This window comes from Neolamprologus brichardi, chromosome 16, assembly GCF_056152115.1.
Source record: "Neolamprologus brichardi isolate AB-2024 chromosome 16, ASM5615211v1, whole genome shotgun sequence".
Taxonomy (NCBI): Eukaryota; Metazoa; Chordata; class Actinopteri; order Cichliformes; family Cichlidae; genus Neolamprologus; species Neolamprologus brichardi.
The window spans coordinates 10,480,969-10,506,494 of record NC_142119.1 but is presented as its reverse complement, the minus strand read 5'-3'; the positions used below and the strand labels follow the sequence as shown (position 1 = coordinate 10,506,494).

General features: G+C 40.1%; 1 protein-coding gene across 1 annotated transcript in view; it reads left to right on the top strand.

Annotated features, from left to right (window-relative positions):
- itgav (integrin, alpha V) overlaps nt 1-25,526 on the top strand; it is a 42,278-nt gene that overhangs the window by 9,705 nt on the left and 7,047 nt on the right. The window contains exons 3-25 of the mRNA XM_087829903.1: nt 2,971-3,059; nt 3,751-3,865; nt 5,042-5,103; nt 7,881-7,929; nt 9,785-9,907; nt 10,390-10,434; nt 10,748-10,791; nt 12,659-12,715; nt 14,071-14,123; nt 15,603-15,678; nt 16,535-16,664; nt 16,970-17,067; nt 17,636-17,729; nt 17,908-17,953; nt 18,905-19,015; nt 19,211-19,266; nt 19,351-19,502; nt 19,683-19,820; nt 20,035-20,102; nt 20,210-20,348; nt 20,570-20,662; nt 20,946-21,025; nt 25,143-25,223. Coding sequence (XP_087686029.1) covers nt 2,971-3,059; nt 3,751-3,865; nt 5,042-5,103; nt 7,881-7,929; nt 9,785-9,907; nt 10,390-10,434; nt 10,748-10,791; nt 12,659-12,715; nt 14,071-14,123; nt 15,603-15,678; nt 16,535-16,664; nt 16,970-17,067; nt 17,636-17,729; nt 17,908-17,953; nt 18,905-19,015; nt 19,211-19,266; nt 19,351-19,502; nt 19,683-19,820; nt 20,035-20,102; nt 20,210-20,348; nt 20,570-20,662; nt 20,946-21,025; nt 25,143-25,223 — 1,999 coding nt within the window. The remainder of the gene's footprint in view (nt 1-2,970; nt 3,060-3,750; nt 3,866-5,041; nt 5,104-7,880; nt 7,930-9,784; nt 9,908-10,389; nt 10,435-10,747; nt 10,792-12,658; nt 12,716-14,070; nt 14,124-15,602; nt 15,679-16,534; nt 16,665-16,969; nt 17,068-17,635; nt 17,730-17,907; nt 17,954-18,904; nt 19,016-19,210; nt 19,267-19,350; nt 19,503-19,682; nt 19,821-20,034; nt 20,103-20,209; nt 20,349-20,569; nt 20,663-20,945; nt 21,026-25,142; nt 25,224-25,526) is intronic.

Sequence of the window (25,526 nt, the reverse complement as noted above, 5' to 3'; positions counted from 1 at the left end):
AGTGGCCTAGTTATAATGCTGTGTGTGTGCATGCACGTGTGAGTGTGTGTGAGCCCATGTGTGTGCTTTTCCCCACAATAGAGGCCTTTGTTGATGACCTGAGTAATTACTGGCCAAAAGCTTTACTGGACCAGAGAACAGAATTAACTGGAATTTGACTGTGTGTGGGTGTGTGTGTGATTGTGTGTGTCTGTCTCACAGTGACCCAGACTCAGCATTAATCTGTCCTGACTCTGTTGGTTTTTTTTTGGGTTGTTTTATACTGTCTTCAAGAATATTGTGTACAGCAAATATATAATAGTTTTTATATATTTGCTTTTATGTGCAGCACATAAAATTAGGTCAGAGGTCATAGTAATGCTATTCATAATGCTCGATAGAGCTACTAAAAATGACAATAGGTTTTCAGAATGACAGGAACATGTCATCATAGGATGCTTTATGTGTATAATTGATTCATTTTATTACAACATATGATGTTATGTACAGTAACTGGTTATAATCGTTTAAACGAATAACACAGAGTAAATGTGCAATATTTCTGTTTGTGATCATGAGCTTATTTTGTATTCAAAATTCACAAATTTCACTTGATATTTATCACTAAAGATTTAAATGAATACTAAACTATTTACTGAACAATGAAATGAATGCTACTCACACTTTATCCATGTAAATAAAAAGAAAAATGTACTGAAAATGATCCCAGGTACAGTACAATGTGTTTCAACAGGATAAACTTTGCGGTTGTTTTTACTGCTCTACAAACTTTTTAAAAGTACAAAGTACAAAACTTTTTAAAAAGAACAAAGAAAAAAATGTGTAGAAAATACAAAACTTCCCCTAAAAGTGAGCTAAGAGCAAGTAAGTGAGCTGCCTTGGTGGAGGTTTGTTGTTCTCACGACGTGAATGTCGATAATAACAAATTTTTTGGTTAGCAAACAACAAACAGTGTCTGAGTTTGTTCCTTTTCACATGGTAACTAGCTGGCAGGAAACAGTTGGCATCATGGCTCCTTGATTCACCACCATAATTACAGATTAGGTAAGACTGATGCAAGTTATTGCCAAACTGGGAAACTAATCCTTTTGTACTTCATCCCTCGTGTCCACTAGAGCACTCTTTTATCAACCAAACAGCTCTGAGAGTCAAAGAATTTGAATTTAGCTGGAACTGCCGAGGCTGGAGTTTCCCATCCTGGTGGGAAAATCCCAAACTGTCCGTGTGTAATATCTGCCCAGGCTTAAATATTTACCTGCTTATTGCTTGTATATTTATCTGATTTCTATGGGAGTCGTTGTTTTGTTTCACTAATTCAGAGCTCAGTCTGTTATGTTTTTGTTGTTTAGTTGTTTGTTTTTTCACTCCAGCTGGGAGCAGTCAAATGCCAGCTGTTGTCTCCTGACAGCATTCCTATTATACACACAGTATCAGTCAGTGAAACCTGTGGAATCACAGGCATGTGGATTTGTGTGTTATATTCCTCAGAGTAACTGCTATTTACATTGTATATGTACAAAGCTATTATCACTGTAAGTAACATTTTTTCATGATTCACATTTAAAACAGAGCTTTTAGTGACCCAAGTGCTGTACAAAGTATGTATGGCTACAGTATGTACACACACAAGAATGCCATTAAATGAAAAAGTAAAAAGTGGGCACAAAATACACAATTTAAGATGTTTGAAGCACCTCCATTGGGTTGTTTTGTTGAATGTTTTTCAATAATTTATTAAACATTGGTTATTATGTGAAGATATAGTCAGATAATTATGAGATTTTCAAGAACTTTATTAAAGAGCAGTCGAAAAAGGCATGAAATGCTGTGATGGCACATACTGTCAGTGGTGTATAAGACTGTCATCAGTGTGCAAATGCCACTGTAAGGAAAAATGAAGTATACTTTCTATTACATGGCATTACATAATTCCAGATGTTGTAGTTCAAATCCTGTTGCTTGTATAAATAAACAGCAACTGTCCATATGCAATACTGTGCTAAAGAAGGTCAGGATATCTGGACTCGAGCAGAAGTGCTGTTTGGTCTCTCAGTCATAATGAAACCCACTTCTCATCAGCATTGGTGATTCTCTGTAGCTCGCTTGGTCATTTTGAAATGTCTGATGCAGAATGTGAGTGGTCATAATGGAAATCACACAGCGGTCCACAGGTCCATGAAAAGATGACCTTCATAGGGAGACTGGGGAAATTTTGTAGCCTTTTAAAACATGCGTCATAGCACGTGGGATGTGCTTATGTGTAATGGAGAGGGTGGCTACGCCAGTCTTGAATTAAAAAACAAAAACAGAAGGACCATTAAATTTCAGTGTGGTGTTCATCATTCAGTGCTTATTAGGAAAAACTGTGCTTAAGATGGTAATTAATGGTGTATGTTTGCAGTTGTAGTCATGCTGCGATCTGTCTGATTGTCTCCTGTTTTTCTTCCTGAAATACTCATCCTGTCTGTCCTTCTTTTAGGACACTGGAGATTTTCACAGCACTGCAGTCATTTATAGCCACAGCTGTGTATGTGTCATAAGTCTATCAGAATTCTAAGTTTATCCATGTTTGAATGGTGCGTGTTGGCAGGAAACAAAAAACATATGCTGCCCAAACGTTATTAAACATAGGTCAGAGCTTTTCTGTTGGAAAACTGCTGCACTAAACTTTTAACAAAGACTGTCCCATGTCACATTACAATTTACCAATCAGGAATCTTCCCTGATTAAGATGGAGTCCTGACAGTCAACCATTTATTTCATGTAGTTATTGTTAATTTGAAAAACCTGGACAGTTTTGTGCTGCTGCAGATTTTAAAAGGGGAAAACGGAATCTTGAGTATTAGTTCTAAATTTGTATTTGTGTGTTTAAAGATATTTTTCTGCTGCTTTATTTTGTGGCCGTTTCTTTTTTTACCATCGTTGTTCTCTAATTTAAATTGTTTAACAATGATCTTTTTCTTTTTGCAGACGAAAGGATGAATAATGGGGCTAAGATGGAGTTTAAATCCAAACAATGGTTTGGAGCGTCAGTGCGATCTAATGGAGAACACATTCTGGTAAGAAACATGGCACGTAAAATGTCTGAGGAACAGCACTAACTTCATGCCTTGCCTCATGGACTTTCTGTCCAGAGTACCCAGAATGTTTTGTCTCACTACCGTTTTTTTCTTCCGGCTGAAGTGAAGACCTATGAACTTTTGGATTGTTCAATGTACTGATCTAGCATTTTCAAAATCCTACAATTCCTGGTTGTAGTATGCAGATGATTAAATGAATTATTTCCATGGTCAGTCCACACTTTCACATATTTGATTTGACCACAGGAGCTGCCCATTTAGAACCATTGTTTTGGGTAAATAAAGTGCGCCTTCTCCAGTGTAGGAGCCTCAGAGTTGTTCTAAAAATCCTGAAACCTTTGATACAAACCTTTGTGGAAAGGTGTAGGACAGTACAGTGCATATAAGCTGAGAAAATAACACAGCGTCTCATTTTGTTTTCGTCCACTGTTCTTGTTTCATTGCGGTCGGATATGTCTTAAGGTTTTGCATCAGTTTGTGCCAGTGGTGGGTTCTCCACCACAACTGAAACAGAAAGGCTGAAAGGATCCACTGCACCACCTTGCAAGAGTCCTCACAGTTAATGACTTAGAGGATGAAGCACAGTTTTACCAACAATCGACACCAACCATTTTTACACTGAATCAATATGTCGCTGGATTTGTTTTGTCTATGTGTGTATGCTCTGTAGGCGTGTGCTCCCCTTTACCAGTGGTCGACCTTGGGTGTCTCTGAGCGTGAGCCTGTGGGAACTTGTTACCTGAAGAAAGGAAACCAGGTGGTTGAATACTCGCCCTGCAGAACAGGTATGTTTGTTTCTTCCTGTCCTAGTATCTGCAGTGGAATTCTGTTCTTACCCCTCCCAGTTCAAGTGCATGATCTCAGCTACGGTGGCCGCTGTAGGACAAACATATTTCAGAAAACATTTAGTCCGTTTTCCATAACAACCCGCAGCTGGACATGTTTCAATACTACATGTGCATTCTATATTTTAACATATTTGAGTAATATTGACACTTAGCAATACATTAGAAATAAGATAATAATATTGAGACATATTGTGCGGTATTTTACATTTTTACCATGGAGTTACCTCGAAAACTCTGCTCGCCGTTCATCTGTGATAAGCGCAGGCTGTCAGTCTGCTGTTTACCTCAGCTGTCAGTATGATACAAGACGACGAGTCAGTGAAGCTCACTTCTGTTCAGTGACGGCGATACTGAGGTGAGTTTTTGAGGAGATGCTGAATTTTTCTGTCAGTGAGTGCTGGTGGTTTTTGCTGCTGGAAGTGCATGTAACGTTATTGAACTTTGGGTACTTTTGAATAAACTCTCATACAATGTGAGAATGTAATCAAACTTCATGTCAGAGGTAAAGTGTGATTTTTAGCACACTCCAGCCTAACATCAGCCTATAACCAGCTGTTATTGTGTAGCTGGCTCATTCTCAGATGTCCAGAGACTGGATGGTCGCATTTTTAATTTGCTGTATAGTTTCAACTATGTCAGGAATAATGAGCATGTTCATGCACATTTTCATGTTAGGGCTCTGACATATGTTCAGTTCAGACTGAACTAAGATCTTCAGTAAGGAGGAAAAGGATGAGGTGGAAATGAGGAAGGAGACAGCAGCAGATTATGAGATGCATAATAAAATATTAAATAACCTCAAAAAATGACATTTTTAGTTTTTTGTATTTAATAGATATTTAAGCAGTTAGTTTGTTAGTTTTTACCCCACTTTACAGCTGGGTGGCATGGACACCCAAGTTTGTCAGTGCGATAACTCCAGGACGAGGCGACGTAGGAATTCAGACCATAGGCACGTCTACTAAAAAGTCTTGAATGAGTTTGAATCTCAGTGACCTCGTCTTCAAGGTCAGGATGAGAGGTCACGCTTTCTGAAAATCTTGTCATCATATATCATCATATCCTTCTATTTGGTGCTTTATAATAAATTATGCTATTTTATTTCTTCTCCAGAGAAAAACTCACCAGAAGGGCAGGGCTTCTGCCAGGCTGGCTTCAGTGTCGATTTTCTTAAGGTAGGATTCACACACACTGTCCCCAAATAACCTGTTTTGTAAATTACCTCAAAGCGCTCATTGTCAACTACGTCAGGAGTTAGTGAGGCTGTGTGCCGACCTGTCTGCAGTGCTGCTGCTCTTGGAAGTTAGGTGTCAGTACAAATGAACAAATGAGTACCTAATCCAATAGTAATGTTTAGATTAGTGTCTGAGAATGTTATTTTTATTTTTTTATTTTTTATCCCTTTAGTTTGTTTTTGTGGACAGTAAACAGGTGGAAGAAATTGTAGTTTTAAATGAGTGTATCTTAGTTTACCTAGTGCACCTTGTTTATATAGACAGGAAGAGGCATGAAGAGAGAGAGAAATCTGTCTGGGATATACAGGGTGGGCCATTTATATGGATACACCGTAATAACATGGGAATGGTTGGTGATGTTAAAGTTCTGTTTGTGGCACATTAGTATATGTGAGGGGGCAAACTCCTCAAGATGGGTGCTGACCATGGTGGCCATTTAGAAGTCGGCCATCTTGGATACAACTTTTGTTTTTTCAATAGGAAGAGGGCCATGTGACCCATCAAACTTATTGGTAATGTCACAAGAAAAACAATGGTGTGCTTGGTTTCAACGTAACTTTATTCTTTCATGAGTTATTTACAAGTTTCTGACCACTTATAAAATGTGTTCAATGTGCTGCCCATTGTGTTGGATTGTCAATGCAACCCTCTTCTCCCACTCTTCACACACTGATAGCAACACCGCAGGAGAAATGCCAGCACAGGCATCCAGTATCCGTAGTTTCAGGTGCTGCACATCTCGTATCTTCACAACAATTGCCTTCAGATGACCCCAAACATAAAAGTCTAAGGGGGTCAGATCGGGAGACCTTGGGGCCCATTCAACTGGCCCACGACGACCAATCCACTTTCCAGGAAGCTGTTCATCTAGGAATGCTCGGACCTGGCACCCATAATGTGGTGGTGCACCATCTTGCTGGAAAAACTCAGGGAACATGCCAGCTTCAGTGCATAAAGAGGGAAACATCATCATGTAGCAATTTCAAATATCCAGTGGCCTTGAGGTTTCCATTGATGAAGAATGGACCCACTATTGTACCCCATATACCACACCAAACCATCACTTTTGTTGTTCCAACAGTCTTGGAGGGATCCATCCAATGTGGGTTAGTGTCAGACCAATAGCGGTGGTTTTGTTTGTTAACTTCACCATTCACATAAAAGTTTGTCTCATCACTGAACAAAATCTTCTGCGTGAACTGAGGGTCCTCTTCCAATTTTTGTTTTGCCCATTCTGCAAATTCTGGGCGCCGATCTGGGTCATCCTCGTTGAGATGCTGCAGTAGCTGGAGTTTGTAAGGGTGCCATTTGTGAGTAGCTAATATCCGCTGAAGGGATGTTCGACTAATGCCACTCTCCAGTCACATGCGGCGAGTGCTACGCTGTGGGCTCTTGCTGAATGAAGCTAGGACAGCCACTGATGTCTCTTCATTAGTGACAGTTTTCTTGCGTCCACATTTTGGCAAATCCAACACTGAACCAGTTTCACGAAACTTAGCAAGCAGTTTGCTAACTGTAGCATGGGAGATGGGTGGTCTCGTAGGGTGTCTTGCATTGAAATCTGCTGCAATGACCCGGTTACTGCGTTCACCAGATATCAACACAATTTCGATCCGCTCCTCACGTGTTAACCTCTTCGACATGTCAATGGCTGTGAACAAAGAGAAACTTGTAAATAACTCATGAAAGAACAAAGTTACGTATAAACTAAGCACACCATTGTTTTTCTTGTGACATTACCAATAAGTTTGATGTGTCACAGGGCCCTCTCCCTATTGAAAAAACAAAAGTTGTATCCAAGATGGCCGACTTCTAAATGGTCACCATGGTCAGCACTCATCTTGAGGAGTTTGCCCCCTCACATATACTAATGTGCCACAAACAGGACTTTGATATCACCAACCATTCCCATGTTATTACAGTGTATCCATATAAATGGCCCACCCTGTAGTTTTGCAGTTCAGAGCCGCATCCAGGAAATTAAATATTGAGTTTTGCTGATTAATATTTGTTTAATCAACAAAACTCAACAACTGGCTGCTGGACGGTGATTTTAAACAAGTCAAGCCTGACACTGCTGGCGCTTCCATAAATGGTTCTGCATAACAGCATTTGCTCATAAAAGAAATTTCTCACAGCATTTTTCATGTAAGACAAGTTAATGAATTCAAAAACGAGTTTAAGTTATAGGATCACTGTAGTACTTAAGATGTATGCTTTGGAGATTCTCATAGCATCTTAATACTTCAGTCTATACAGTGTCTGTGGGATGACATTCCTATAGATAAAGGCACGACCAAATGAGAGTTGGAGAAAACAGTGCAGGCTGTGGAACGTTGTATACACTGCACAGTTAAGCGATTCTGAATCAGGAGATAAAAATGCAATAAGTCTTCAGTTGCAGCAGATTGCCCTTTCATCAACCATCATCAACCATCAATTTGAGGTTTTTAGTTTAGTACAGTAGTGTGACATTCAGCTAGAATTCACTGCCTCTCTATTTGTTACAACATAATGCAAAATTAATAATGGTAGAAATGAAAGATTTGGGGCGAGGATATGATCCCAGTCAGGGGAGGATCTGTAAAGAATCGCTAGTTCAGTAAGTTAAACTGTTAACCCTTTGGAAAAGAATGTGTTTTTTACTATAAGACTGAGTAAGGAGTGCAAGACAAAATCTGGATTTTCCTTTCCCTTCTCCTTTTTTATGTCTTCAGAATGACAAAAGGGTGGTGGTGGGAGGACCTGGCAGCTTCTACTGGCAGGGTGAGTGTAACACTGACTACGTGTAGGCGTTTGTGTGTGTGTTTCCTGCTGCCACCTTAAAGCAAGTGTGGTGACTCACACATGAAGACAGACTGTTCATTTCCAGGTCATCCAGCCAGCCCTGTTTTCACTGCCCCTCTCTCTGTTTTTTAGTTCAGGGTGAACAGAGACCGACACCTTTTTATGAATGACAAGTAGTAACAAATAAGGCTATGACAGAGCATTCAGGCCGAACACTGTGTCAAAAAGGTGTTTGTATATTCCTCCACATTGTTGATAACATGGTCTGCTGCTTGATGAGGCTTCCAGCTCAGCTGTCAGTGGTTTTAAAAGCTGCTGGATCAGCATGAGCAGTGTGTGCTGTGTCACTGTGGGGTCTGGGGGCTAGAGAACATTTACTGTAACTGTATTTAAATACAGCTTTACGCTAGGTACTTTACCCCTTTCACGCATAGTGGTCACAACAGTGGACAGCTATTCAAGGCCTGTTTTCTTGTATTTGTGTCAGTGTTGATGGTATACTTGCACATAAACCACTACATTGGAGACTGATGTGTCACTTCATACCCTGCCACCCACTCCAAAGGTGATGTTGTCCACCTAAGTGGACTTGTAAAAAACTATTTGAAAAGTACATGTTTAAAAAATCATGTTCAAAAATCTGTTTTTTCATGTCTAAAGATGAATAAAAATACTTAAGAAAATAATAATAATAATTCATCAGAATCAGAAAGACTTTATTTATCCCCAAGGGGCAACTAACATACAACAGAGCAGCATGACATCGAAGAACAGGACATGGCATAAACATGAAAGGGTTAAAGAAAGGTAGTTTTTCTGAGTCCATCCACTGGAATACAGAGACATAACTATTGTTTTATAACTCTTAACTGAAGTGGACTTTGTATTCAAGTTCAAATTTGGTCCTAAAAACTGTTTTGCTTGTGAGCTGCATATAAAATTCATTTTAACTGTTGCAATTTTGATCAGCATGTGTGGTTGGAATTGAAGCCCCCAGAGTTTTTTTTTTTTCTACGTTGACAAAAAGTAACTCCGATTAAAAAATAATGAACAAAAGCTGTGTTATTATGATGTTGTCTGTAGCGTCGTTTTCACAGGTACAGTTGATCCGAATGTTAATAGCTATAGGGAAAAAAACACTGATCTCAACTTGTAGTTCACGGCATTACTTACTGCACCATCTCACTCTGGACCATAGCATGCATCATCGCACGCTTAAGATTTTAATGAGCAGGTAAAGCTATGAGGTGTGTGTGTGTCTGTCTGTCTTTCTATATCTGAGCAGCATTTTGTAATGTTTGTCTGGTCATCTGATATTAGAGGGTGTGACATGGATTATACCCCGAACGCTGAGTCAGTCACACAATTTTTTTCCCCCCTTTATGGTCATAGTCTTCCTGCGCCTTCCTGTGTTAGCCTAATGATTGTTTCCTGTTGAGTCAGCACTCACAGTTACACACCCAACCACACACTCCACACTGTTGTTTCTGATTAGATAGCTGTTAATGCTGCGTCTCTGTGGCTCCTTTAATTACAAGTTGTATGTTTTTTTGTTTTTTTCTCGACACCAAAAGTGCGTCAGCGTGTAAACACACATGTGAAAGAACTTTTTCTTTCTGCCCTTTACCTCCTTCACTTTTTTTCTGTTCCCCTAAATTGCTGGTGTTTTTTCGCTTTTGTCTCCTGTGCTCTAACATTTTTCTTTTCCATCTTTTTTTCTCTCTTGCTCTCTATCCTCACTCTTTCCTTGTGTTCTGTCTTGCTTTGCTCTTCTCGTTCTCCTCCATGCCGTCTCCTCTGTCCTTTCTTCTTCTCTCTCCTCCTCTCTCTTCAGGTCAGCTGATCTCTGATGACGTCTCAGAGATTTTTACCCGCTTCAATAATGAGTACTTTACCCGTTATGGAAACACGCTCTCCACCAAGTCAGCCAATGCCCAGTATGACGACAGTTATCTTGGTAACTGCACAAACACGTACACACCTTCAGTCAGATTTTCATAACTTCTATGTTTATGTCTCACAGCTCTTTGTTAACCAGTGGGTGGAATCCATCTTTTGCATGTAGTCTGTGATCATCATATTAGTACTAGTCTACAAGCAGGACAGAGAGATAAAAAAAAAACCTGCTGCTTGAGTTTTTTTATGTGTAAAATTAAATAACTGTCAAATATCAAACTATGAAAGCAAAGTTTAACAGTACAGCATTTACACAAATTACAACGTTGCAGCTGCAAGCTTTGAGAACGATCCAAACACAGAGGATGAAGTTTTCTAGTGTGTCTAGCTATTGAGAATGTGCCTGTAAATTACAATATATTTGAATTATATACACAAATTCTTATTTAGAGGTCCTTGTGCATCTTTAAACATTTTTTGAAACGATCAAACCCCAGAAAATTTGAACAGTCTGACCGAGAGACTCTGTGATTGTGTTCACAGGATACTCTGTGACAGTTGCAGACTTCAATGGCGATGGAAAGGACGGTAAGAGGGATAAGAAAGGGGATTTATATAATGCAAGTGTACTGCAAATACACTAGTGTGTATAAAGAAAAGGCTCGGAGTGAGTTGAATTAAATGCTCTGTTTTTAAAGGCAGTGTCCCGTGGAGGCCCAGCTTCCCTTTTAAAGCCACAGTAAATGTAACAGTGTTGGGTTTTTTGATTTTCATATAAACCAAGTCAATGGCATAATTATAACAGCAATATTTGAAGCAATAGCAAAAAAAAGTCACATCTGTAGTTAGATGATAACCAGTCTGTTAGTGTCTATCTGTTCAACTTTTTATGCTTCCACAGATTTTGTGACTGGAGTACCGAGGGGGGAGAAGGCGCTGGGTTATGTAAGTGTTACAAGCTCACACACACTTCTCAATGTTTGAACTATGCCAAGTTACGGCTGTTGTCCTAGAGCTTCCATAGTGCAGGACATGCATATTATCCAGTCAGTCTGTGGTCAGAGAGTGTACCTACCTCAGGCCTTTAGGCAGAGTGCTTCATAGCATCTAAACAACAATTATCAGCTAGTGCTCTGCTTCAGATAATCACTGTCAGTCTTCTCAAGCTCAAGCTGTGATTGGATGATTGGTGGTTTCTTTTCATCTAGTTGTATAACAATTTAAAGCAAACCGTTATTGAGAGTTCAGAGTTTCAGTTACAAAGACTAACTTCAATTCTTCTTATGTTCATTACATATGGTTAGAGTAATAAACCCACACTTTAAAGACTTAAATTTTTTCATTAGGAAACATAAGCTTGCTGTTAAATATTAATCATTGTGGCTTCAGATTGCATTGCAAATAAAACACAGAGGAAAATAAGCTAAAAATACAGCACTGTCTACAGCACCATGTGTATCCGGTCGTTAAGTGATGACGTGACGAATCCTACTTCCGGGCCTAAAGTAGTCTGGTTTAATATGGCTTTTGTGTTGTTAACATGTTTAATGTTTTGTATTTTCTTCTATTTAATCCCAAAAAGCTCATAAAACAGTCAGTGATCACTGTTGACCTCCCTCGGCTTTTATTACAGCTAATCATTTATTTAAGATCAGTTTTTAAAACCTTAGGATGTAACTACAGCCCAGCCCATGCAGCAGTATATGAATGACTAACCTCGTATTGTGGATGGATTATCTCAGTTGTTCTCCTGGCTGAAGTTTGGTCCTTTTACAGCATCCTGCCATGCGATTACATTTGTTCCTGACCACCGAGAACACTCACGTTAACTTTTATCGAGTGGAAAAAAAGTTAGCTTGTTTATATTATGCTAACATAGCTGTGTCGCTAGCGGTCACGTAGCACATCATTATATACCAGCTAGCCAAACTTCAGTAACCCTACAAACGTCACTGCTGTTTAGTTTTCTGTCTTCATTTATGTTGGAAGTGATAACAGAGCTGTATGTTTTAATTTGTTTCCAAAACCCTGCAGTCAAGACATGCTATATTGTATTTAGATAGAAGCTAGCGAGCTAACTTCCTGCTAACTTCTAACTCCGTTAAATGTCATAAATTCCGTTTTCATGGATGCCTGGATGTTAAACTCAATTGTTACACCTGGTAGAGCAGAATGCTGATCATTTTATTAAAGATGAAAGACTTTAGACAGTTTTTCAACTCTCAGTAATGCCATAGTGATCGTTTGATATATGGACCTGCAGCGGAGTTTAGGCCCAGACACGGCTAGTGACGTCAGACTTAACGACAAGATAGAAAAGAGTAAGAAAAGAAGACATAACGAAGTACAAATCTCTCTCGGGTTTAATTTTGTAGTTTGTAGTCACGTCTAGGATATAAATATTGAGGTTTGTTGATTAATTTTTAAGTAATTGTTGGAGCCAAGGGTATAATGCAGCTGATGTGGGCTATTATAAACCAGTGAAACTGCTTGCACTGGCTTATTACTGCATAAGTGAAGAAGTGGCAAAGATCAGAGAAAGTTGTATAATAGAAACAGTTTTTTTTTCCCTTTCATAACGTCTGGTAAACTTTTAGAGGGGCCGGACCCTTAGATTAGGAACCAGTGCACAAAGCTGGCTTCAACAGTGCTGCTGACATTTGATGATTCTGTGTTATTACTGTAAATGTGTTATGTCAATAACAGAAGCAGAAGATGCTTTATTATTGTGAGATGCACAGCAGCACTGCTGAGTTCTAAAAGCGTTAATGGGGATTTAGCTGCTGATCTGTGCTGTGTTTCGATGTTTTAGGTGAACATCTTTAACGGCGCAGTCATGGAGTCCATGATCAACTTCACAGGGTCACAGGTGAGTTGTGGGACAGCCATACTCTGTGGCACAGCCATACTCTGTGGCACAGCCATACTCTGTGGCACAGCCATACTCTGTGGCACAGAAAGCTACAGCTGCATGTTTCAAAGTGGGTTTGCCCCTGTGGATATAATCAGTAAAACAAGGGGTGAAGAAAAACAAAAAATCAGCCCGCGTTCTTGATCAGTTTACAGATTGCACGAGGCCAGTTAGAAATATTGGAAGTTGACACGCGTGTTTGGTTGCCTGGAGGAGACGAGCATCAGCGTGCATTTTAATGTAACAGCTTGTACTATACCGTTTTGAACCTGCTTTGAAATACGGTCTGATTATGGTTTATTAATGAGCTGTTCACCAACAGTTACTTTTCAAGAAGCTGTAATCCAGATGATATTCACTTATTACATTGAGCAAAATGATCGATCATGTCTACACAGAGGGGCTATATTCAGCTGCACATTAAGCATCTCAGTGAGCTGCAAATGTTTTTTCAGTTTGCTGTAAAACACCTAAATGTCAGAAGAACAGAGCAGTTCTTCCTGCTACCACAAAGAAACGTGCTGGATGCCTTTTTAGTAATGGTCAGTGTTAGATGGCAAGAAGAAGAGAGCTGCTCCTGTATCCACTGTATTATTATTTTGGTAGTTCTGAAGGGTTGAAGAAACCAGGCTTTGGATCTTTTTAGGTGTAGAAGATCCTGTGAACACTGATCTTAAATCAAGATGTAAACTGCTCCAGATGCAGATATAGCAGAGGGGGAGGAGGGTGGGGAGGAAAACAGACTGTCATCGCTTGAGTTAATTAATTCCTCTTCGTTTTCCTGTCTGTCCACCATAGCTCCCCCTCTGAACCTTGTAACCTCACTTTTATCAGTTTCCTGCTGCCTGCTTTCTCTTTAAAGAGACAGACGCCTCTCCCTGACGTCAAGCCTCTCACTCCTCCTTTAGTTTTCTCTGAATGTCTTCTGTTTACGCGATCTCACCTCTGATATCATTGTGCTAGTCACTGGGTTGTGGTTTGAGAACGGCCTCTTATTTCACTCAGAAGCTGCTGATACACTGTGTTTCTTTACGAGGAGAAACATCATTCTAGCTTGTATCAGAGATGCAGCCATTACATCACAACTGTTTACAGAGATATAACATTGAGTTCCTAAAGACTATTAAATTCAAAAGGCCACAGTAGTCTGACAGGCAATAAATGCTTTTGATTTTGTAATGCTAATATAATATACTTAAATAAAAAGTTCAATCTAAAGATTTCCAATCTGACCAAAATGTTTGTGACTGCGTGCTTTCTTGTGTAAACTCATGATTCCATCTCCTCGACTCTCCTTCGCTCTCATCTTGTAGATGGCCGCGTACTTTGGACATTCAGTTGCAGCTTTTGATGTCAACAATGACGGGTGAGTACGTGTTTGTGTGTGCTCATACAATTTTCCCATCTGTGGTTTAAGACAAGCCCTCCAACAAAAGAATAGATATATTCTTCTGTACGTAGATATCCGTACAGCACCATCCATGGCAGAACAATTTTTGTCACCACAGTGCAACAATAGGCAACATATTTCCACTGAACTGTCTCTCTTTGCAGTTGGTGGCAGTTGGGGGTATTATTTGCTGTGTTTTGCTGCTATTTGGTGTGGTTCTGTGTGTATGTGTGAGTGTGTATCAGTGTTTTCTGCTGTGTTAAAGCTACATATTAAACCGGAATCCATTTTTCTTTAAATATCTGAATCCTACTTCCAATCACCATTAAAATGACAAGAGCTGACACTTAGAAGAGCTAATGTTTGTCCAGCTTGGGTAGTGTTTGGGGGAAATATGAATGGCAGATATTTTTATATTAATGCGTCTCTAAAGTAGACTTTGGTGTACTTGTACCCTCGATAGTGAAGTGAGCTCTGTTATTTTCTCTTGCGAGAGCTCCCGGGTAATTTAAAAGCACATTGAAGACTTTTACAACTGCTTTTGACCTCTGGAAACATTCAAACTTCAACACTGTTCACTTTGCTGTCAGCTTGAGCTTTGATGGCCTCTTTTAAGTGAAACCAGAACGTGGCTAAATTTGGAGTGTTTCGAGACTTTACACGTTTGCGAAGTTTGCGGTGGTTCATACACTTGTTTACGTGTTTAGTTGTGTGCCAACTAAAATAAGTGGCGTGAGAGAAGCTGGGTGCTAATGCCATCGCTTTAAGGAAGTGGTGAAAATTATCAAACACAACCACCAAACCTCTCAGAGTGTTTGACCAGCTTATCAGTGTTTCTGTTCAGCATGCTAACAAATGTTGACTGCTTGTTCCCATCTGCTCCTGTTGTGAGAGTATTGTGTTAACTGGTTGATGATGATAAACAGCTGGTTAGTCTCTATTGGTGCGTTCAAGAAAGAGGAAATAATAAGTGTCAGGAAATCTATTAAAATCTATTTGTCTGGCAAAGAATCAGAGTGGGTGAAATGTGGGTGGAAATGTGATACTAGAGTTGCTGTTGTTTATCAGTCGACACAGCTTTGATGTCTTCTGAGTGACATTTAAGTCTTTCCGCTGTTGTTGATGGAGCAATGCTGCACGGCACCTTCTAAAGTAAAAAAGCAGTTGAGATAAAATCACTCCATACTGAGCAATTCGATGACTCGGTGTATCGTTTTGTTTAAACAGCCTTTTCACCAGTTCTTGTGCCATCTTTGTCCTCTCTACAAGCACTCTTCTTAGTGTCAAACAGATCACAAAGGGATGTAAAGGATGACAGACGCTTTGCCCTTAGAATAATATGGATACACTGTGTTTTAGTTATAAATATAAAATGCAGATGAATGAATATTAAATGAATATAATCAAATAATAAGTGATCTGGTGTTCTTATTTTGTGTTTCATCTGTCTGTCAGTAATATGGATGTGTTCGTTGGAGCTCCTCTCTTCATGGACAGGGGCTCAGATGGAAAACTGAGGGAGGTGGGACAGGTAGGCACACACAGAGCATATGTGCATACATACATACTCATACTGTAAAAGTGTTTGACAGATTAGGTGAACTGTGCTTTCTTTGTTTTTTATTAAAGAAAGCAAATATATTTAGCTGGAAACTCATCAACTTTGTAAGAAGTAATTAGAAAATTAACAACTCTGTGCCGAAGTATGAAGCTATTTAAAATAGTGCTGTCAGTGTTAATATTGTTAAAATGAAGTTAACAAGAGTTAGCTAAGGCAGCGGTCCCCAACCCCCGGGCCTCAGACCGGTACCGGTCCGTGAGTCGTTTGGTACCGGGCCGCGAGAGTTGAGGCTCAGGTGTGAAATATATAGTTTTCAGGGTTTTTATCGGTTTTCAGCGTTATTTTGTTATCGTTTTTATCGTTTACTTGGTTTTCCTTGGTCTTTTCACGTGTGTTCTGAATAAATTTTCTTTTTTTCGGTACCGGTACTAGTTTTATTTTGTTGTATTTATCCGCGACACCTTAAAGGCCGGTCCATGAAAATATTGTTGGGCATAAACCGGTCCGTGGCGCAAAAAAGGTTGGGGACCGCTGAGCTAAGGCGTAGGGCTGCACGGCATCAAAGCATGCAGCAAGTTAGCACGGATCGCCTCGTGCTAACTTGCTAATGGAGATTTGCCGCGTTAATGCAGTTATGGCGTTAACGTCATTTTAACGAGATTAACGCTGGCAGCACTCATTTTAAAATATTAATACTGTAACACAAATTTAAGGCAAAGAGTAAATCTTTCTAAAATATGAGCAAAATATAAAGGATGTGGAGTTTTTTGTTAGGCTTCAGTTTGTTAAAACCGTGTCTGTGTGTGCGTGTGTGTGTGTTCTTCAGGTGTCTGTCTATCTTGGTCGGGGTGGATTTTCCTTCCAACCACCTCGGTTGCTCACTGGGTCCGAAGTTTACGCCAGATATGGCTCTGCCATTGCAGCGCTAGGAGACCTGAACATGGATGGCTACAACGGTAACAGAGAGCACCACAACACACCACCCTCTCCCCCTCCGGTGTTTTAGCTCTTTCTGTTTTTGTGAAGATAAAGTGAGCCACTAACCAGTTCAAGCCCCCACACATCCCTTTGATGATGAAGACCAGTTGAAACAGCGGTTTAAAACTGAAATTTGTCCACAGATACATATGTGTGTATACAAACACAGACACAGGTCCCTGCTGAAGTATACATGATTTAGTAAATGCATCAGCTGCTTTTCACTTTAACTGCTACACAGTAGTTCTTTACCCACTCCACATCTCCCTCCACTCTTCTCCAGATGTGGCCATCTCTGCTCCTTACGGAGGCCCCGACCATAATGGCTTGGTTTACATCCATAATGGCAGCCCTCAGGGGCCCAAAGCATCAGCATCCCAGGTAAATGCCACACCTGCCCCTTCCATTCACTGTGTTTATATACACTTTAGTTACCCGCTTATAGTTAGATTTCTACAGTAACTGGATTTTGTAAATGTTATATAGGTGACAACTTTTATTCTTTGTTTTTATTTTTAAGACTTCTGTTTAGTGTTTATGGTGTGAAGCGCTGTACACAGTGAAAATCCTGCCCACACTCTGAAGTAGTCACAGGCAAAGACTGCTGAAACCAGTGATTCTAACCTCACTGAAAATACAGCAAACATAAAGTTTTCACTTAAACTGGTTCACAGTTAGTCTGGGATTACCATAAAACCCTGATTAGACATTCAAAGAATGGCTGTAAGAACTATTTTAGTTATGTTTGTTTTTAGTTTCACTTTCAAATCAGCTGATTTAGATAACTGGATTCAGTTCTGACCACTGTGCAGCTGGTCAAGTCGATGTGGCCTTCCCACATCCTCCCAGTCACGTTGGTGTGCTATAATTTTTAACTGAAAGGAAGTTTACTACTATAGCAACAAGAGCCCCATCATAAACTTTTAATTTGAAATGTTTGCCTCATCAGCGCCTGGAGGGCAAATGGGCATCCAGTTACATGCCCCCTAGCTTTGGGTACTCCATGTCTGGAAATACTGACATAGACCAGAATGGATATCCAGGTAAAGACACACAAAAACACACACACACACACACACACACACACACACACACACACACACACACACACACACACACACACACACAGAAACGTGTACATGTAGAGAAGCACAGCAGGAGGCAAATGAATGTCAGTAGCTGTGCTGTGAAAAAGAGCTGATGTGTGTTTCTGCCCCACAGATTTAATAGTTGGAGTGTTTGGAGCAGACAGAGCCGTTTTATACAGGTAATCAAATCCTTAATCTACACTGCGTGTGTGAGTGTGCTTGCCTGCTGTGACTGTGTGTGTGTCTGTAATGCTTCTGATAGAAGCTGATGAGTTTAATGAGCAAGGCCACCTCTGATATCAAAGAGCTGCTGTTTTCATTCAGCTCCTACTGGCTTTATAGATGCTATTAGGACACGTTCAACCTGCATCCCCATGCTCATTTGTTTTTGTTTGTTAATATTTATGTACATATATACCCTAAATGTTTAATGTGAACCCTTTTCATACAGTCATACTCATTCATAACCGCTTAGAACAACCAGATGTGCATGGAGTGTTTCCATTGTTGAGGTCTTGAAACCAGATGTGATGAGTGAGTGGAAGGGTTTCTGACTGGGGCACTGTACGCTCAGCTGTCAATTGCAATAACTGCTTTCTAAAACGTACAGTAGAATCAGTGACGTAGATCATGCAGTCATTATGGAGGCATGTACTCAGATCAAGTTAAAGGAGAGTTTTCCAGAGACTTGTTGCAACAACAACTGCCGACCCCCTGCTGGACATTAAGAAGAATGCAGGTTTAAGGCCTAGAACATTAAGTAAAAGTGTCCACATATTCACTGGAATTCCTAAAAGCTTGTTTTTCCATACTTAATTTTCCAAAACAAACCAAATGCAGGACAAACAACAAGGTTTAGAAACAGCTTTGTCCCAGCAGCCATGACAGCCATGTGACATGATGCTGTGTGGTTTTTAAATACTTTTGTCTGTCTTAATGTGTTCTGCCTTGAGCACCTTACAAGTCAATTTTTTAAAATATATTTTTAAAAATCATTTGTAAAATGCTAAATGCTTGATTAGAGCTGTAACAGTCGATTAGTCTTTCATCAAAATCTTTCATCTTAATAAGCAACTATTTTGTCGCTTGTATTGTCACTGACCTAACCTCTGTGTGTTGTGCATCTACAGGGCCCGTCCAGTGATCAGTGTAAATGCCACGTTGGACATCACACCCCTGATCATCAACCCTGAGGAAAAGAACTGCACACTGTCTGATGGCAGCCGCACACCTGTATCATGGTGAGCAGTCACATTTCTACTAAAACATGTACTTGTAGTCTTTTCTGTCAGGTTTTTTCTTTTTCTTGTCAATATGTTCGGTTCGCCTGCACACATAAACACCTACAGTCATCCTTTGCTGTACATTTTTGTCAATAACTGATTGAAACATCATTGTTAAACATTATTAGGGGGGACTCATGTGTTGTTTTTCAGTTTTAAGGTGAAGTACTGTCTGAAGGTCAACGGCCATAGGGCTCCAGACCTGCTCAGTAAGTAAATCTGCAGAAGCTACATCCCATTTTCCATTAGTTGTGGCGGTGCAACATTCAGATTTTGTCTAATAACTCTCCCAGCTTTCCGAGTGGACCTCATGTTGGACCGCTTGAAGCAGAAGGAGACGACTAAGCGTGTCTTCTTCCTGCACAGTCGCACCTTTCAGTACTCCAAAGACACGACCGTGTCCAACGGCAAAGAGCCGACCTGCGAGGAGCAGTGGGTCTACCTGGTGAGCGAGTCACACGGTTTAGAATCACAGGACTAACACAGGATGAAAGCTGCTTTTAGAGATGCATGTTAACTGGATTTGTGACCACAGAGGTTTTCAAAGTTTGAAGGATAAAAGGAAAATGCTTCCCAGGAATGGATTTACAAACATGGCTCTTTATGTTTCCTCCTGCTCTGTCAGGATAATCGAGAGTTCCGGGATAAGATCACTCCCATCTCAGTGTCGATGGAGTACAGTATGAACTACCAGCGGGCTGCAGACAAAACGGGATTGCAGCCTATTGTTGACATGTCATCTCCATCTGAAATCAACAAACAGGTAAGTATGTGCAGCTTATTCAATGAATGAACAGCGATCTGTGACTTTTAGGGCCTTTGGTAGTCATGTTGGCATGTAGAGAATGATAGTTCACAATTTATTTTTTTGATAATGAAGGCTTTATAGTAGTTTGGACCAAACAATACTGAATGACTCCTTTTATTTATCGTTCTTTGATACTGAACATCTTCATCTTTGCTCTTCTCTCCATCAGGTTCATATCCTGTTGGACTGTGGGCCTGACAACATCTGCAAACCTGACCTCAAGCTGTCGGTTAAAAGGTGAGAAAACAAACTCAACCTAAGTTAAACCAAAAAGTTTTGCCAATGAAATCAGGACGGAAATTTAGGTTGAAACCCTCAGTTTAGTTTTCTTTGCCTCCCTTCAGTGACCGTGACCAGATTTACATTGGCGATGATAACGCTCTGACCCTGGAGATCACTGCTGAGAATCAAGGCGAGGGAGCCTACGAGGCCGAACTCCACATCTACCCTCCGCAGCAGGCTGACTTCAGCGGTCGCAGTCAGGTAATACAGACGCCACTCCACTTTGCCCAGATTCAGCCAAAATCAGTTTAATGTTCACTTTGAAGTGAGGAGATACATTTTTCTGCTGCTGTACTTTGAGAAATAAATCTGAAAAGTTCTTGCATTGGAATGTTTGTTCATAAAGTATTACTGTACAATCCAGTTCAATATTGAGCTGGTAATAATTCTTGTAATAATCAGTGATGTCTTATTTTTCTTAGGCCCTGTCTAGGCTGTCCTGCGCCTACAAGAAAGAGAACCAGACTAAAATGGTGGTGTGTGACCTTGGAAACCCCATGAAGGGAGGAACTAAGGTCAGTGATCGGTGCATGTAAAGACACACACACACATAGGAGTTGGTCCAACTGGAAGTTGATCAGAAGGGAAAGAAAACTTTAAAGCACATTTGATTTGCCCGAATAAATATTTGAATCAAATATATTGAACTGCAGCTTTAAAATCAGAATACGTCAGTAATGAAGTTTCGATTATTTTGAGTGACCTTTGTTCACCAAATCAAGTCTAGTGATGTCTGCTGGATTTTCATGCATCCTCCTGCTCATTGATTGGCCCTGTCCCTGTGCTCTCATTGGTCAGATGGTGGCTGAGTTGGGGTTCAGCGTGCAACAGCTATCAGAGGACGACACATCTGTCCGCTTTGACCTGCAGATAGTCAGGTACGGAACAGTGTTTGGTCTCTTTGTTCTGACCCTGCTTTAACTAATCAAATTTAACCCATTTTGATATTTGATAGAAGCAAAAATACCCTGGATGCTATGCTTTTGTATAGGTGCTATAAATGTTTGTACACCGAGACTGCTCCGGGACAAATTCGACCTGAATCGGTTCAGATCAGGTGGATTTTAAATCTTGGGGAACAGTAAAACTGTGTAGGAGTGGTCATATGTGGTACACATAAGAACAAAGGTCATAACGAGGTCAGATGGTGCCTTCACACAGAAACAAGAGCTGTAATAGGGTGGTGGGGTGGTTAGGAAACAGGGCAAGAAGGTTCCTGGTTCAAATCCCAGCTGGGGCCTTTCTGTGTGGGGCTTGCCTGTTCCCCCTTTGCCTGCTGGGTACTCCAGCAAAAATGCGCGTTAGGTTAATTGTTGATTCTAAATTGGCCATGGAGGTAGATAAAGTGCTGTATGAAAGTCAATGTGTTACTAGTAGAAAAATGCATTACAAACATTTCATTAGGATTAATCATCAGTTTAGTTTGGTTATTAGCAATGTTCCCTCTAATTTTTCATGTGTCTGAGTGAACACACAAACTCCCTGAGCGGACCCTTGGACCACTGTGAGCAACATTAGACGTGTGCACTGTGGTCACGCCAGCATTGAATTCATCCAAGTCACATGGTTTATTAAAATAATCAAATTACAGCAGTTACATTTATGTTAGACGACTTTTAAATAACTGCTTTAGCCCACTTACAATGAAAATTTTAAAAAATCTTGTTCATGACCTGTGTAGTATGTTCACACTATTGGAAGTAAAAATAACTTGAACTCCAATTTTGAAAACAAAACTTTCTTTCTTTTTTTTAATTTTTTGTTTTTTAATAAAGCTCTGACTTGTATTATGAATATGAGTCTGTGGTCTGGGAGAGAGTCCTTTAACTCTCAGTCTGCAAAATACAGCATATAAAGACCAATGTTGGGCAATTAATTATATAGTTACTTCTTCAAAAAAGTAACTGAGTTTTGCAAACAACAAAGTTTTTTGCAGCTGTTTACCTAAAAATGAAGCCAAAGCAGTTTTTTTAAAATAAATATTTCAAATTATTTACAGAACAATCAGTTGTTCTGCATCAAATTTGATGCCACACAAATTATTTGTGCCACTCCAAAAACTAACTTCTGTCCACTATGAGCTAAAGGAGATCAAAAGCCTGATACCTGCAGGCCTGACAACAGGACATGTATCACTCCTGTAACACCTGTAACATTCAGCAGTCGCCTCATTGTTCTGACACACACAACAAAACTATTGACTACACTACACACTAACTACACAAGATTTGTGCTAAATGTCGCAAATCTCTCACATCTCAAAACACCGCTGTCACTCCTAAAACTTCCCCCCTTCCTAAACAACTAAATGCCATGTTGCCATATCATTTTTTGATTGGTCCACATGGTACATTTTTCCACCAATAGGAAGGCTGGGGGGGTAGGGAGGGGGGCTGTTTTTGCTCACAGACGGAGAGTGTTTTCGAGCGTTTTCCTTATAAAACGCAGTTTTTACCGTTTCTTCCCGCAGTAAATATAAACAACGACAGTATTCAGGAAGAGAACCAAACATTGCATATTTTTTTTATCATAACTGGTTTTACGTGGCCTATCAACACAAATTAAAAACTGGTATAAAGTCCACACTTTTTCCGTCAATTGTTCCGTCTGTCCTGCTCACATCTCCAATGGTTGTACACGTTGTCATTAACGTGGCTTCACTCCACATCAGCCACGCCGCTTTGCTAGCTAAAACACCGGTGTCGGCACATAAGGACGCTGTCATAGCCTGTCAACGACGTTGATTAGCTGCGTATATACGAATGTGAATCGCATTATTGGCTGGACTATGGGATAATGTGGCATCGTTCTAATCCCATACGGGAGCAGCCAGTCACTTACTGACTGACACTGCAAAACAGAATTGTTAAAGTTTTAATTTTAATTTCAATTGAGGTTAGATTTTTTTTGTGCGCAACGCAGATTTTCTGTGCGCAGAGACCGTGCCAGCAGTGCACAATTGCGCATGTGCGCAGCTTAGAGGGAACATTGGTTATTAGTCAAATGGGCTGTTTATACATTCTAAACCAGGGGTGGGCAATCTCAGTCCACGAGGGCCGGTGTCCCTGCAGGTTTTAGATCTCACCTTGGGTCAACACACCTGAATCACATGATTAGTTCGTTACCAGGCCTCTGGAGAACTTTAGGACATGTTGAGGTGCTAATTTAGCCATTTAAATCAGCTGTGTTGGTTCAAGGACACATCTAAAACCTGCAGGGACACCGGCCCTCGTGGACTGAGATTGCCCACCCCTGTTCTAAACAGATCTGTTGTTTAAAAATTGTTGTACACGATCACTATGAGGGACTCTCTGGCCTTGGTCAAAATTGAGTCGAACTTACTTCGAAGGCCTGAAATATCAACAGTAGGTAATTCTGGGTAATTGTAATGAGTACCGCATAGTGCCACCTACTGACAGCACTTCAGTTTTTGTTTTCTTTTTCATATTAGCACACAACCACTGGTGTATAGAGAGGCAAAAGTTGCACAAAGACACAAAGTTTTCACTTCGTCATTATGAGGAATTAATGGTAGTCTCAAGAAGTTTTTAAAATGAAGGATTTCAGTACATCTTGTATCCAGTGTGAAATGATAAGGACTCTGCTGTTATTCCAAGGACACAAAAGAAAAGCAGGGTACAGTAGCATCAACACACCTCAGAAGGTTTAGCGTGATAGAAGCTAACTGCAATCAGACTGAGTGTTAAGCCCACTTAATTCATTAAAGCAGAGCTGTTTTCCTCGTCTCGCTCATCTGAATAACAAAAGCCCTGAAACTGTGAAGGAAGCAGCTCCGTCTTCACATTCTTCTGTGTTAGTGTTTTTGTACTTCTGTGGCAGAGAGAGAGAGAAGTATGTTAATGAAGGGTTTTCAGCAGTCTTTGGTTCGCCTCCTCTTCAGCTCATCGACACACTCGTACTGCACAGCAGTTTCACTGCTCCTTAAATGTGTGTCACGAGATTTCTGCAGGCCGTTTCTCTCTTTTTGTCATCACCTTTGACATGTACAGATTAACTATGTTTTAACCATTTCTCATATTCTTAAACTTTTTAAGGTAGTTATCTTTATTATTATCTGTTACATTTGACTTATTCCTGATTTATTTTTGATTTCTTTCATGAGCGCTACATATTAGCAACATTGTTGGTGATTACTGTATTTATATGTCAGGTTGGAGCAACAGATTTTCAGTCAGTTAGTTGCAGTTAAGTGTTGTGATGTCTTTGATTTGCAGTTTGGCACTGACAGCATTTTCTTCACGATAAGCACAAATGAACAATTTAGCACTTTTAGCATCAGGTTCGAACTTTTAATCAGGACTTTACTTTTTTTAGTATTTATTACCATCATTCACTGGACTTATTATTCAATAGTATCTTTCATTTTATTTTATCTTTATTTGCCTTTTTTGACATATATCTTCTTTGAAATGTCTTTTAGATGCTTTACAAATAAGAATAGAGTAATCAATAAGTTGTAATATTTCTCCAGCTGTTCATTCATTTTCTTCAGCTTATCCAATTTAGGATCCTTACATTAGAAATGTAACAGACTCCAGGACTGAGTTGCTGCGCATAAGATATGGTTCAGGCAGAGCCTATCATAGCTGTCCTAGGACGAGAGGCACGGTTCCCCCGTTGTCAGTCTGCAGCAGGGCTGAATCATAAAGACAGACAACCATTCACTGCATTCAGACCTGTGCGCAGTTAGAATTACTGATGTAACTAAACCTGGCACAGTGGTTAGTACGATGGCCTCACAGCAAAAAGGTCCTGGGTTCAAATCCAGCCTCTACGTGTTCTCCCGTGTCTGTGTGGGTTCTCTCAGGTGACTCTGGCTTCCATCCACAGTCCAGAGACGTGTGCGTGGTTAGGTTATCTTAATAAGGCTAGATCATTGTATTGTGATGTTGTTTATTTTAACACATTTAGGGGTTAGGGATTTTGTTTGTTTGTTTTTGGTCATGTGAATGTGACTGTTTGTTGATTTTTCAGCTCTAACCAGTTTGACAACACCAGTCCCAAAGTCACCAGCGTCATCAAACTGGCTGTACTCGCTAAAGTCTCCATCAGAGGGTAAAACGCACAGAAACACACACTGCTGCTCCTGAAGGTGTTTCTCTTTCTGCTTAAGAAGCTTCAAAAGAAGAGGCTGTAATTTATATGATTTTCCCAATAGTGTATTTAAATAATAATAATAATTGATAAGCTTGCTGCCTCATCTCTAAAAAGGGATGAGGCTTTAAAAGCTACAGAATTTGTGCAAGTATAAAAATAAAAGTGTTGACTGCACCCTTGTTTAACTGGTATATCTCTGACTTTGAAACTTGCTTTAAAAACAAGTTTTTATGATTCCAGCTTCACATTGTTCCTTAAAAT